The following is a 14,660-nucleotide window of genomic DNA, read 5'->3' as shown; positions in this document are numbered from 1 at the left end:
CATCAATTTAACTCTATTCTTATGTTGTGCAGCTCAACTGGCTAATGGAACACTAGGATCCAAAATTTGGGCAGAGTAGACAGACAGCGCCTGCATTGTTTAATTATGACAAAGGAAGCATTAAGCTGCTAGTTGTGTTATTTAAAGTCAGGTACACTGATTTGCGCAAGTATGAGGCTGGCAACATTGGTAGGTATGTTGGGGGGGGGAGTGGATTATCTAACTGGATATTTGGTATTAGTTTAAGTTACAAGAACTACTGCTGAGTGAGGGATGGTGCCTTGATTGACACAAGACGTTGGCGATGCGGCCAGTGGATGTCATGTGAAAATGCATTCACTGATGTTGATTGTCTGTGTGAGGTCATTGAGCATTATAGTGCTGTTACCAGGTCCATGGGTCCAAATTCCACTCTTGCCTCCAGCACCACTTCCAACATATGAACTCTTGGCATTTACTGAGCAACAATGTATTTTGCAGCAGTCCTTTCATGCAGATTCTCTTTAAGATAGTTTCTCTTTAAGAGCAAGCTAGCGGTGTCATGTTGTCCTCAAACAATGCTGCTAGGGCCTGCTGCTGCACACACAGCTGGCCAGCAGTGATCAAGAGCAGAGAGCAGCATTGAAGGTGCTCCAGCTTGTGCTGTGACTCGGGAACAATATCTTTTTATGATGCCCACCTCCGTCAGAATGGGTACAGACAGGTCATGACTTAGCATCACCCATGCCCAAAACCCAGCACATCCAACTTCTAGCTCAATATCTTCCAACCTCACCTTAAGCAATAACACAAGATCATCTGGTAGTTTGAAGTATTGTGAGCACGTTATACATGTTTAAGCAAATACAAAATCTTTATTAGATGTTCCTTTAAGGATGTAGAAATAAACAAAGATTTGCAGCACAGTAGGAGGCTATGTGATGGATTGTACCCACGTCGGCCAAATTTTACAACTTTGTGATTTGACAAATTTGTACTGCAAATGTCGCATAATAAGAACATAAGAACAGTGAGCAGGAGTAGGCCACCTGGGACCTTGAGCATGGCTCTGCCATTCAATGAGATCATGGCTGATCTTTATGTGGACTCAGCTCCACCTTCCCGCCCGCTCATCTTAACCCCATAATTCCTTTACTGTTCAAAAATCTATCCAGCTTTGCCTTAAAAACATTCAATGAGGCTGCCTCAACTGCTTCACTGGACAGGGAATTCCACGATTCACGACCCTTTGGGTGAAGAAGTTCCTCCTCAGTCCTAAATCTGCTCCCTCTTATTTTGTGGCTTTGCACCCTAGTTCCAGTTCCACATGCCAGTGGAAACAACCTCCCTATCTTATCTATTCCCTTCATAATTTTTTTTTTGGGGCAATTCAGAGTGGCCAATCTACCTACCCTGCACATCTTTGGGTTGTGGAGGTGAAACCCGGGGAGAATGTGCAAACTCCCCATGAAATGAAATGAAAACTGCTTGTCACAAGTAGGCTTCAAATGAAGTTACTGTGAAAAGCCCCTAGTCGCCACATTCCGGCGCCTGTTCGGGGAGGCTGGTACGGGAATTGAACCGTGCTGCTGGCCTGCCTTGGTCTGCTTTCAAAGCCAGCGATTTTGCCCTGTGCTAAACAGCCCCTGGACAGTGACCCAGAGCTGGTATTGAACCTGTGACCTCAGTGCCGTGAGGCAGCAGTGCTAACCACTGCGCCACTGTGCTGCCCTCCCTTCATAATTTTATATGTTTCTATAAGATCCCTCCTCATTCTTATAAATTCCAATGAGTATAGTCCTAGTCTACTCAGTCTCTCCTTATAAGTCAATTCTCTCAACTCCGGAATCAACCTAGTGAATCTCCTCTGTACACCCTCCAGTGCCAGTACATCCTTTCTCAAGTAAGGAGACCAAAATAGTACAAAGTGCACTTCTGTCTTTTTAAATAACCTCAATTTGCTGCTAAAAATAAAGCTGTTAAAGTTGCATTTCTATTTTTCTGATTGTACTTTTCACCAGAAAAAGCTCATTTTGAAAAATATCAAAACATTTGAAAAAACACATGTGGTTAATTGCTACAACAGAAGAACTCCATTTGCTGGTCAAATGTAGATACTAAAAGTGATACAAATTTGTAAAAATGGGACATTGACGTGAAACAGGAGGTAAATTCTAGGCAGTTAAATCTCTCAATTGTATTTACTAAAAATCCCAATTAAATTGTTTAAAATCTATTACAATAAGATAATCTCAATTAAACATATTGGAACTATTAGATACCATATTTGCTTGAAGGTCTGTTTATCAATTTATTATCAACTTTACAAGTGCAATTTTGGAGGTTGCAAATAGAAACTAAGAAATGCTGCCACAGATTACAAAATGAAGGAAGCATCAAGAAGCATTCCCTAACATGGATTTACATAGTATATACAGCATAGTATTATGATCCCAGACCAGACCCCCAAATTGGCTATGATACTGGACCGAAACCCCAGTATTTTAATTTATTTATAAGACTGCGCGGAAGGAATGAATGCATGAAGAAATAGGGATTTGCTATTTCTTTTAAAACAAAATGTTGTTATGAATACAATCTTAAAGACTTTAACTTCATTCCCGAAAAGAACAGCTTGCAATGCGACTCAATTTTCCATTAAACAACAAGAAAATACAGCTCTCATCTAACTTAAAATCAGCATGGCATAAAGTAATGCACTCGTTATGAAACAGATTTGGTTCTTGATAGAACCCTTTCAGACTCTGGCTGAATATCTTCAAGAAGCTGGTTCATCTGGCATGTTTCAGCTTCTTCCCTGTCCCAATACAAAACTGCACTGCTTTAAATATTATTCTTTTATAACTATCCTGCTGTGAGAACTCAGTGTGAAGACACACAGATCATACTTCACCCCTTCTCTCGCCAAAGCCTTCTCCAAAATTGACTCTCTGCATTCCATGGCTCCACCCAGCAATGGCATCCTCTCTCCCAAACTGAAAAATGAATTAACTCTACAGACTGAAAGTACCTCAACTCCCCATGGCGGAGGCGGAAGAGACTCCCTCCACTGCGCATGCGTGGGAAACTGTCAGCGGCCGCTGAAGCTCCCGCGCATGCACCGCCCGGAGATGTCATTTCCGCGCCAGCTGGCGGGGCAACAAAGGCCATTTCCGCCAGCTGGCGGGGCGGAAATTCCTCCGGCGTCAGCCTAGCCCCTCAATGTTGGGGCTCGGCCCCCAAAGATGCGAAGCATTCCGCACCTTTGGGGCGGTGCGATGCCCGTCTGATTGGCGCCGTTTTGGGCGCCAGTCGGCGGACATCGCGCCGTTTCCGGAGTATTTCGCCCCTTAAGTTTGCTTTCTCGCCCAACACACTGCACTAAAACAGAGATAATTTTAGCAACTAATGCCCCTCTTCTCTTCCTTCACAGTATAATATAAACCTTGTCCCTCACTTTCATGAAGTTATTCCGTTTTCACAAACACTGGTTTGAAGGCCTGTCCTCAGTGCTCATTCTTTCAGTTTCTATGTAAATAGTTAATTAGAAACACGGGGAAAAGCCTTTAATTATTCAGCTGACAGATGTATAAATACCTGTATTGTTAATATATCTTAGACATAGATATCTTACTAAAGCTCAGGATAAATGTACGAGTGGTTAGGAAAACCAAGACCAAAAATGATGACATTTCAATCACCAATAGAAAACATAGCCATTGCCGTATACATGATGCAAGGTCAAAACAAATCGGTCGCTTCCATCTCCAAAATCAAAATCACAGCGCACTGCTTCCTGATCCAGAAAATTGCCACACCAACTCAACTTAATTTCAGTCTGAAGTATCTGCAAATTGGATCCATCTCAGTGATAACATCAACTTGGAACAGACAATTGTCATCTTCTTGCTTTGGTGTATAAGTTAGTGCAGTGGTGAAACCTACACCAGTTTTAAACGGTGTGTTTGCAATGCAGCTCATATCTTCAAAAGGGTAAACGTCTCTGTACCAAGTGATGTGGGCATCATCCACGGTAGTTCCTTTAACAGTGCAGGAAACCGTCACGGGTTGCCCGGCTCGAGGACATTTCGTTTGGCAAGTTATCTGTGACACCTCTTCATCTGTTGGAATAAAATTTAGAATAAAACTCTTCAAAAACATGACAGAAATATAGATTTAATTGTACGACGAAAAAACACAAGGAAAGTTGGATTCTTCTCGCAGAACTCGGCACTCCTACACGAGGGGCTTTTTCATTTTAATCTCAACTGCTTCTGACTTCCGAAAAGAAATGAGCTGTTTTACCAAGAGTCACCAAAGTTCCTACATAAATTTGAAGCCTTGATGTCCGAGAATAAAAGTAGAACAACAGGCAGAGAACATCCTTCTGTCTCATTAAGTAGACATATTTTGATTTAGTCACGTGTACTGAGGTACAGTGAAAACTATTGTTCTGCGTACAGTCCATACAGATCACTCCATTCATGAAAAAAAAACATACGACATACATAAATACATAGACACAGGCAGCAGGTGAAGCATACAGAGTGTAGTACTACTCAGTAGAGAAGATGTGTGAAGAGATCAGTTCAGTTCAGAAGAGGGTCATTCAGGCGTCTGGTAACAGCGGGAAAGAAGCTGGGGCGTCATTCTCCGACCCCCCGCCGGGTCGGAGAATGACCGTTGGCCGCCGTGAATCCCGCCCCCGCCCCCCCCCGAAGTCTCCGGTACCGGAGATTGGGCGGGGGCGGGAATCGGGCCGCGCCGGTTGGTGGGACCCCCCGCTGGATTCTCCAGCCCGGATGGGCCGAAGTCCCGCCCAGAAATTGCCTGTCCCGCCGGCGTAAATCAAACCTGGTATTTACCGGCGGGACCAGGCGGCGTGGGCGGGCTCCGGGGTCCTGGGGGGGGCGCGGGACGATCTGACCCCGGGGGGTGCCCCCACGGTGGTCTGGCCCACGATCGGGGCCCACCGATCCGCGGGCGGGCCTGTGCCGTGGGGGCACTCTTTCCCTTCCGCCTCCGCCACGGCCTCCACCATGGCGGAGGCGGAAGAGACTCTCCCCACTGCGCATGCGTGGGAAACTGACAGCGGCCGCTGGCACTCCCGTGCATGCGCCGGGAAACTGACAGCGGCCGCTGACGCTCCCGCGCATGCGCCGCATTTCCGCGCCAGCTGGCGGGGCAACAAACGCCATTTCCGCCAGCTGGCGGGGCAGAAATCCCTCCGGCGTCGGCCTAGCCCCTCAATGTTGGGGCTAGGCCGCCAAAGATGCGGAGCATTCCGCACCTTTGGGCCGGCGCGATGCCCGTCTGATTGGCGCCGTTTTTGGCGCCAGTCGGCGGACATCGTGCCGTTGGGGGAGAATTTCGCCCCAGGTTTTGAATCTGTTAGTGCGTGTTCTCAGACTTTTATATCTCCTGCCCGATGGAAGAAGTTGGAAGAGTGAATAACCCGGATGGGGGGGGGGTCTTTGATTGTGCTGCCCGCTTTCCCAAGGCAGCCGAGTCAATGAATGGGAGGCAGTTCTGTGTGATGGACTGGGCTATGTTCATGACTCTGTGTAGTTTTTTACGGCCTTGGGCCGAGCAGTTGCCATACCAGGCTGTGGTGCAGCCAGATAGGATGCTTTCTATGGTGCATCTGTAAAAATTTGTAAGAGTCAATGTGGACATGCTGAAATTCCTTAGTTTTCTGAGAAAGTATTGGTGCTGTTGTACTTTCTTGGTCGTAGCATCGACGTAGGTGAACCAGGATAGATTGTTGGTGAAAATTATACCCAGGAATTTGAAGCGGTCAGCCATCTCCACCTTCGCACCATTGATGCAGACAGGGGTGTGTACGATACTTCGCTTCCTGAAGTCAATGACCAGCTCCTTAGTTATGCTGACGTTGAGGGAGAGATTGTTGTTGTTACACCACGCCACTAGGTTCTCTATCTCCCTCTCGTACTCTGACTTATCGTTGTTCAAGATACAACCCACTATGGTCATGTCATTAGCAAACGTGTAGATGGAGTTGGATCCACATTTTGCCACACAGTCGTGTATGTATAAGTATAGTCGGGGGCTAAGTACGCAGCTTTGCGGATCACTGGTATTAAGGACTATCGTGGAGAAGGTGTTGTTGCTTATCCTTACGGATTGTGGTCTATGGATCAGGAAGTCGAGGATTCAGTTGCAGAGGGAGGAGCAAAGTCCAAGGTTTTGGAGTTTTGATGTGACCTTGGCTGGCATTATGGTGTTGAAGGTGAACTATCGTTAATGAATATGAAGTTGAAAGAACAATGGAGATGGTAACAGAAGATAAGTAGAAAGAAGAATATTCAAGAGTGAGGTACAAGAAGGAATTCTGTTCTTCAAACTGGGAACATTGACTGCGAGATTGAAGTGCTACACCCAAATACTGAATACATAGAAAAGTCAAACTTACAATTTAGTCATTTCTGGACAAAATTTGTGGGCTACATCAAAATGGGCATGCTTCCAAATCAGAGATATTGACTAAATTTGAAACAATTGTGGGCATTGCATATTCTGGGAAGCAACAAAGGAGATAGGTGGGGCAATTTACCCCAGGCCACGAAACACTTAAAAATGTCAGCAGGTCAGGTAAGATACAAGAAGCCAGTCAGTAATGCACTGTCTACTACCAGGCTTGATCAACTGAAGGCCCCCGAGCTGCAGGCCTTTTTTTGGCGGGCCCGAAAGCCACTTTTCAAAAACTGCGAAGCCAAAAACCGCTAGGCCAGGCCATTAAGATCGAATGCTTAGAAGTGAAATTCATGATTATGCAAGGGGTGACTCCTCCAATCATGTTCCATTCCTGTGTTTTCTGCTGATAAGCGAGCCTATCAGCAGCAAATGAGGAAGAGCAACAGTGGGGGAGCAACTAACACCAGCAGTGGCGAGTGTGCGGAGGGCTGCCAGGCCCAGGGAAACTAAAGGTAAGCGAGGGGGCTAGAGCCTGGGGGCAAAGCAAAGATAATCAGGGGCCGGAGAGAGACACACACGCGTGCACGCACACGGAGAGACAATATAAAATAAGGGGAAAACTTATTAAAGGCGTGCAGGAGTAGATGGACCTGGGTGTTTGTGTACATAGATCATTGAAGTTGGCAGTACAGGTGAATAGAGAAGTTAAAAAGCATAGAGTATTTGGGGCTTTATTAATAGGGGCATAGAGTACCAGAGCAAGGAGGCTATGATCAACGTATGCAGGACACGGGTTAGACTTCAACTGAAACATTGGGCATGATTTAACCACTGCATTGTGCCTGCCGCGGATCTGGATGCACCGATTAAAAAGCGGGAAAGACCAAAATCGAGATTTGCATGCTATCTAATCAGCCCGCTCCCGATGGCGAGTTCCGGATCACATCAAAATATGGTGAGCATATCATTAACCATAATTTGCATTCATTTCCAGCTCATTTGCGAGATTGGAGTTGAATGCAACAGCCTCCTGGGAATTAGCTGGCTCCTCAGCAAGAAATCATGTGGGCATCGTTCAGTACTTTTTAAAAACATGAAGCTGCTGCATTGGCATTCTGAGGGTAACGAAGGAGGTGAGTAGCCATTTCTATTTTCCGGCATGCAGCTAAAGACCCTGGAGCTGCTGCCCCAGTGCTCAGGGGTGGGGGGACTCCTCAATGGGGTTAGGTTTGGTCGGGAGGCTGAAGTGTTGCATGTTGGGGTTGTATCTGTGCCGGGGAGGGGGAGGGGGTGGGGCGAGGGGGCCAGAAGAGGGGCTTTTCATCTGTGAGGCCTTCAAGCCATCTTTAAATATTGTGGAGACCCATAACAGGGGCAACTACAGGTGCTGCCTATCTGTCTAACTAAACATCTTTAAACTCCATGTCAATAAGGCGGTAATGTCGGAAAATGGGATGCTGCTGTGGTCACATTATTTCTTCTTTATTTTAGCAGGATCAGGGTGGTATTTCTACCAAACGTGAAAGCAGACCTCAGAAAAATGTCTAGGACATTCTGTATAATAACCTGAAATGTCACACTGACGCCACTATGGATTACAACCTGCACAGAACAAGAACCTCTCAAAATGAGCACTTTACCTTCATCAGGTGCTATGTTTTCATATGTCCCATCTTCATCGTTACCATCTGAACAGAGAAACAACTTAATTAAATACATTGGAAGTGTTTATTTAATTTGACCAAAGTTACTGTATTAAGTAACACAGCCAACAGTGCTGAAACAAACTGAAGTCATCCAAAAATGAACTATTTCTAGCAGTAAAATAAAGTTCCAATGCCGAATCCTAGGATTCTCTGGGAAGCTAGGGAGGAGATTTCTGAGCCTTTGGCTTTGATCTTTAAGTCATCTTTGTCTACAGGAACAGTGCCAGAAGACTGGAGGATAGCAAATGTTGTCCCCTTGTTCAAGAAGGGGAGTAGAGACAACCCCGGTAACTAGAGACCAGTGAGCCTTACTTCTGTTGTGGGCAAAATATTGGAAAGGTTTATAAGAGATAGGATGTATAATCATCTGGAAAGGAATAATTTGATTAGAGATAGTCAACATGGTTTTGTGAAGGGTAGGTTGTGCCTCACAAACCTTATTGAGTTTTTTGAGAAGGTGACCAAACAGGTGGATGAGGGTAAAGCAGTTAATGTGGTGTATATGGATTTCAGTAAAGCGTTTGATAAGGATCCCCACGGTAGGCTACTGCAGAAAATACAGAGGCATGGGATTCAGGGTGATTTAGCAGTTTGGATCAGAGATTGGCTAGCTGGAAGAAGACAAAGGGTGGTGGTTGATGGGAAATGTTCAGACTGGAGTCCAGTTACTAGTGGTGTACCACAAGGATCTGTTTTGGGGCCACTGCTGTTTGTCATTTTTATAAATGACCTGGAGCAGGGCGTAGAAGGATGGGTGAGTAAATTTGCAGACGACACTAAAGTCAGTGGAGTTGTGGACAGTACGGAAGGATGTTACAAGTTACAGACGGACATAGATATGCTGCAGCGCTGGGCTGAGAGGTGGCAAATGGAGTTTAATGCAGAAAAGTGTGAGGTGATTCATTTTGGAAGGAATAACAGGAAGAGTACTGGGCTAATAGTAAGATTCTTGGCAGTGTGGATGAGCAGAGAGATCTCGGTGTCCATGTACATAGATCCCTGAAAGTTACCACCCAGGTTGAGAGGGTTGTTCAGAAGGCGTACGGTGTGTTAGCTTTTATTGGTAGAGGGATTGAGTTTGGGAGCCATGAGGTCATGTTGCAGCTGTACAAAACTCTGGTGCAGCCGCATTTGGAGCATCGCGTGCAATTCTGGTCGCCGCATTATAGGAAGGATGTGGAAGCACTGGAAAGGGTGCAGAGGAGATTTACCAGAATATTGCCTGGCATGGAGGGAAGATCTTATGAGGAAAGGCTGAGGGACTTGAGGCTGTTTTCGTTAGAGAGAAGAAGGTTAAGAGGTGACTTAATTGAGGCATACAAGATGATCAGAGGATTGGATAGGGTGGACAGTGAGAGCCTTTTTCCTCGGATGGTGATGTCTAGCACGAGGGGACATAGCTTTAAATTGAGGGGAGATAGATATAGGACAGATGTCAGAGGTAGGTTCTTTACTCAGAGAGTAGTAAGGGCGTGGAATGCCCTGCCTGCAACAGTAGTGGACTCGCCAACACTAATGGCATTCAAATGGTCATTGGATAGACATATGGACGGTAAGGGAATAGTGTAGATGGGCTTCAGAGTGGTTTCACAGGTCGGCGCAACATCGAGGGCCGAAGGGCCTGTACTGCGCTGTAATGTTCTATGTTCTATGTGATGCAGGCGAGGGAATAGCAGCTTTTCCGCGGGCTCTGGTACCATTCGCTTTATAATCTTGCATTTATCCTGATTGCCTGGCACAAGTTTGCCTAATCTGCGAATTAATAGTTGATGTTATGACCCTCAAAGACCTTTGGATTAGTATTGGTGAGAAAATGGCGAAAAACATGAAGAAATCCGGCAATAAAAGAGAGCATTCAGATTTAACGGGACTTCGCAGAATTGGCCTCGATTAATTCATTTGTGGACAGTGACTTCAATTGTCATCTGAACCCATGATAGAAATCTCCCTGTCACTAGAAACCTCCCATTCCAACCCCCCCACCCTCCCCCGCCCCCCACAACCCCTCCCCTCAGCCCTAAAGGCTGCCCTAAAGAGCGCTGGATGTGTGAGGACATCCTAGGGCTCGAGATTTTACTTTTTCTCAGCTCCCCATCAGTTTCACACTAGAGTTGACTATTTTTTAGTGCCTAGGGCGATCCGATATTCGGTCTCTTGTTCGATAGGCAGTATTGTCATCACCAACCATGCTCCCATTTTCCTGCAATTTTGCGATTGGAGATCTGTTTAGCGGGGGAAAAGGGCCACAAACAAGCAATTGTTGAAGGAGGTTAACGCAGCACGGTTGGCTGTCTCCTTAATGACACATCAGGCTGAGAGAAGCTTAACATTTGCAACCCAGAAACTGTAAGAGTTTGGGAATAAACAGAGAAAATACTTGGCCTACCTGACTAAGAAGTAGGCAGACTCCAGGGCTATCCTCTCTGTACGTTGTTTGGGGGGGTAAGAGTTTAACCTTTTATTCCTAGTTCTGGCTCTTCCAGATGGGAGAATTACTGATGTTAATTACTGACGTGAATGAAAAAAGGCTGTACAATATCGTGACTTTTGCAGCTTGTAAGAATATCCGATGCTCCTGGAGTAGTGACAAATATCGTTCAATTGAAAATGGGCATAAATTAGTTATGGATTGTATTCCTATGGAACCCCTGACATCTGTGATCTGTTCAAAGTCTCATGCATTCCATAGAGTATGGGACCCCATAGACTCCACCTTGTCCGACTTGCTCCTGTTGGGCTTTCCATGAGCCATATTGTAAGTCTTGATCGCGCAATACATGAAGATGTGCAGTTTGAATGGTTATTCTTCTTCATACTTTGATGGCCTTATCCTTCTTTCCCCCTTAATCTGTTATTAACCTGCTATTGGATTGATCCGGTATCAAAACTGGAGGCATTAGTTCCTTAAGTATACTGTTTTAAATTTAGCCTTTCTGTTTTATTTCTATATTTGCAATAGTTCTAGTTCTGTACTGTACCTGTTTTGCATTGTTAATTATTTTCTTTCTAATCTGTGGTGATATTTGTGAGAAATCCAATAAAAATATTTTCAGTATCAAATAATCAAATGAATACTTAGAGTTCAACAAATCCATCAATATTACAACTATAACTAATGTAATGCAATGCTTTATTCTGAATCTGACTCCAATAAAACAACACACCTTTAAGGAGCAATTTGAGATTTTTCTCTTGAATTTCCTTGGTTGCTGCGTGAAGCACCTCGCATCTGATTAAACTCCCATGATCATGCTCAGCTGCAATAAATTGTATGCTCGCAACTGATGAAAAGAGACTATCATCAGCAATCACAGGAGAAGGACTGTTAATTATCCCTGGACAAGGTTTCCCATTTTTAAACCACTTTACTTGGACAGGAGCAGGAGCATAGCTTGTCAATAAGACACTCAATATTATAGGCTGGTCAACATCAGGGCAGGCTGGATCAACTTTAATAGCAGACAAGGTAGGAGAAAGAGCTGAAAAACAAATAAAAGGTTTATGATTAATCTTTAACTTACAAATAAAAAGGGAAAAAAAGTGTTTTTCCAATTTGAATTACTATTTTTAAAAAATTTTAGAGTACCAATTCTTTTTTTTTCCCAATTAAGGGGCAATTTAGCATGGCAGTCCCGGAATCTGGCACATCATAATTGAAGTTTCTTTTGTTTTTCTGCCTCCGTAGATAGTTCAGGCAGTGTCTTATTGGGCCCCCATCCACCTACACCCCGACTCCCTCCCTCCCCACCACCCTCCTTTCGCCTCTCGCCCCACCATCCCCTTTCCTTTCCCTTCTGTTGGTACAGAAGGAAGGGTATCTGTTCTCTCCAGCACAAAGTTTAGCGTTTGTACCATTTGTTTATTTTGTAGAAATGTGTTGAGAACTGTTCCGTCTATTGGTACTGAGGGGAGGGTACCCTGTTTCTCCAACACAAAATTAGTGTTTGTACCTTTTGGCCTTGTATACATTTTTTATTGTTTTAATAAAAAGATATGGCCAATTCACCAACCCTGCACATCTTTTTGGGTTGTGGGGGTGAGACCCATGCAGACACGGGGAGAAATGCAAACTCCACAGGGGCAGTGACCCAGGGTCAGGATTGAACCCGGGTCCTCAGCGCCGTGAGCAGCAGTGCCATCGTGCTGCCCCAATTTATAATTATTTATAATAAAAAAATAATAGTGCACAAGTAGACTTACGTTACACTAATCTCCAGTCGCCATACTCTGGCCTGGTACATTGAAGGAGAATTCAGAATTTATAATTCCCCTAACAAGCACGTCTTTTGGAACTTGTGGGAGGAAACCGGAGCATCCGGGGGAAACCCACGCACACACGGGGAGAACATGCAAACTCCGCACGGACAGTGACCCAAGCTGGGAATCGAACCTGGGACCCTAATGCTGTGAAGCCACAGTGTTAACAATTCTGCTACCATGACGCCGTACACAATATACACAAATTTATCCAAGTTAATATCTCAATTTATTAAAGTTAAAGGGCGTCATTCTCCGACCCCCCGCCGGGTCGGAGAATGGCCGTTGGCCGCCGTGAATCCCGCCCCCGCCGAAGTCTCCGGTACCGGAGATTGGGCGGGGGCGGGAATCGGGCCGCGCCGGTTGGCAGGACCCCCACTCAATTCTCCGGCCCGGATGGGCCGAAGTCCCACCCAGAAATTGCCTGTCCCGCCGGCGTAAATTAAACCTGGTATTTACCGGCGGGACCAGGCGGCGTGGGCGGGGTCCTGGGGGGGGGGGGGGGGGGGCGCGGGGCGATCTGACCCCGGGGGGTGCCCCCACGGTGGCCTGGCCCGCGATCGGGGCCCACCGATCCGCAGGTGGGCCTGTGCCGTGGGGGCACTCTTTCCCTTCCGCCTCCGCCACGGCCTCCACCATGGCGGAGGCGGAAGTGACTCTCCCCACTGCGCATGCGCGGGAAACTGTCAGCGGCCGCTGACGCTCCCGCGCATGCGCCGGGAAACTGTCAGCGGCCGCTGACGCTCCCGCGCATGCGCCGCAATTCCGCGCCAGCTGGCGGGGCAACAAACGCCATTTCCGCCAGCTGGCGGGGCGGAAATCCCTCCGGCGTCGGCCTAGCCCCTCAATGTTGGGGCTCGGTCCCCAAAGATGCGGAGCATTCCGGACCTTTGGGGCGGCGCGATGCCCGTCTGATTGGCGCCGATTTGGGCGCCAGTCGGCGGACATCGCACCGTTGGGGGAGAATTTCGCCCAAGATCTCATGAACTTTCTCAAAGGTTACCATCAGAATTATTCTAATACTTTCTGCAGATGCACAGCTTACATAGTTATATAAAAGATCCTGAAAACAGCACTGAACTTGTGAAGATGGTGGTGGGATATATTGGTGTACCACTTTACAGCAGCAGGTCATAACAGACATCCATCGGTGTCCCAAACAACAAAGTGCACTGAATTAACGCTCCTCAGGCAGGAAGGAGTATTGCACAAAAGAAAGAAAATCTATCCTCCTCCTACTTGAAATATCCGTACTAAAAGTTTTGTATTATTAAAAATCTGAAGAACTTGGGCGAAATTCTCCCGAAACGGCGCGATGTCCGCCGACTGGCGCCCAAAACGGCGCCAATCAGACGGGCATCGCGCCGCCCCAAAGGTGCGGAATGCTCCGCATATTTGGGGGCCGAGCCCCAACATTGAGGGGCTAAGCCGGCGCCGGAAGAATTTCCGCCCCGCCAGCTGGCGGAAACGGCCTTTGTTGCCCCGCCAGCTGGCGCGGAAATGACATCCCCGGGCGGAGCATGCGCGGGAGCGTCAGCGGCCGCTGACAGTTTCCCACGCATGCGCAGTGGAGGGGGTCTCTTCCGCCTCCGCCATGGTGGAGACCGTGGCGGAGGCGGAAGGGAAAGAGTGCCCCCACGGCACAGGCCCGCCTGCGGATCGGTGGGCCCCGATCGCGGGCCAGGCCACCGTGGGGGCACCCCCCGGGGCCAGATCACCCCGCGCCCCCCCCAGGACCCCGGAGCCCGCCCACGCCGCCTTGTCCCGCCGTTCAAAAGGTGGTTTAATCCACGCCGGCGGGACAGGCAATTTATCGGCGGGACTTCGGCCCATCCGGGCCCGAGAATCCAGCGGGGGGGCCCGCCAACCGGCACGGCCCGATTCCCGCCCCCGCCGAATATCCGGTACCGGAGACTTCGGCAACCGGCGGGGGCGGGATTCACGGCAGCCCCCGGCGATTCTCCAACCCGGCGCGGGGTCGGAGAATGATGCCCCAGATGTCTTCAGGTAAGAAAAGGTTCAGAACATTTGAGATTTAACTTCTATAAATGGAATTACTTTTATAATTTTATAGAGTGAATATAACTACCTTAATTCAAATATCCTTCCTTTAAGTAGCTTCAATTGAAGATTTCCTTCTCCGACTTATCAAATTCTTAGCGCCCCCCCCCCCCACACACACACACACAACCTCTAGTATCTAGTCGGATTCTGTTAAGATTATTTGTGTGCGACTTCGTAAATGCATTCACTTGATCATAAACATTTAAGTATGAAGAGGAA

General features: G+C 47.1%; 1 protein-coding gene across 2 annotated transcripts in view; it reads right to left on the bottom strand.

Moving 5' to 3' along the window:
- Window positions 1-834: 834 nt before the first annotated feature.
- Window positions 835-14,660, bottom strand: part of LOC140384410 (uncharacterized) — an 85,913-nt gene continuing 72,087 nt past the window's right edge. For both annotated transcript variants that reach the window (XM_072466089.1, XM_072466090.1), the window contains exons 10-12: window positions 11,285-11,599; window positions 8,055-8,102; window positions 835-4,100 (exon numbers count right to left, since the gene is read on the bottom strand). In XM_072466089.1, the coding sequence (XP_072322190.1) occupies window positions 3,802-4,100; window positions 8,055-8,102; window positions 11,285-11,599 (662 nt within the window). In that variant the 3' untranslated portion in view covers window positions 835-3,801. The remainder of the gene's footprint in view (window positions 4,101-8,054; window positions 8,103-11,284; window positions 11,600-14,660) is intronic.

Source organism: Scyliorhinus torazame, chromosome 10 (assembly GCF_047496885.1).
Source record: "Scyliorhinus torazame isolate Kashiwa2021f chromosome 10, sScyTor2.1, whole genome shotgun sequence".
Classification (NCBI taxonomy): Eukaryota; Metazoa; Chordata; class Chondrichthyes; order Carcharhiniformes; family Scyliorhinidae; genus Scyliorhinus; species Scyliorhinus torazame.
Note: the sequence above shows the minus strand (reverse complement) of the source record. Positions and strands in the feature narration are given on the sequence as shown.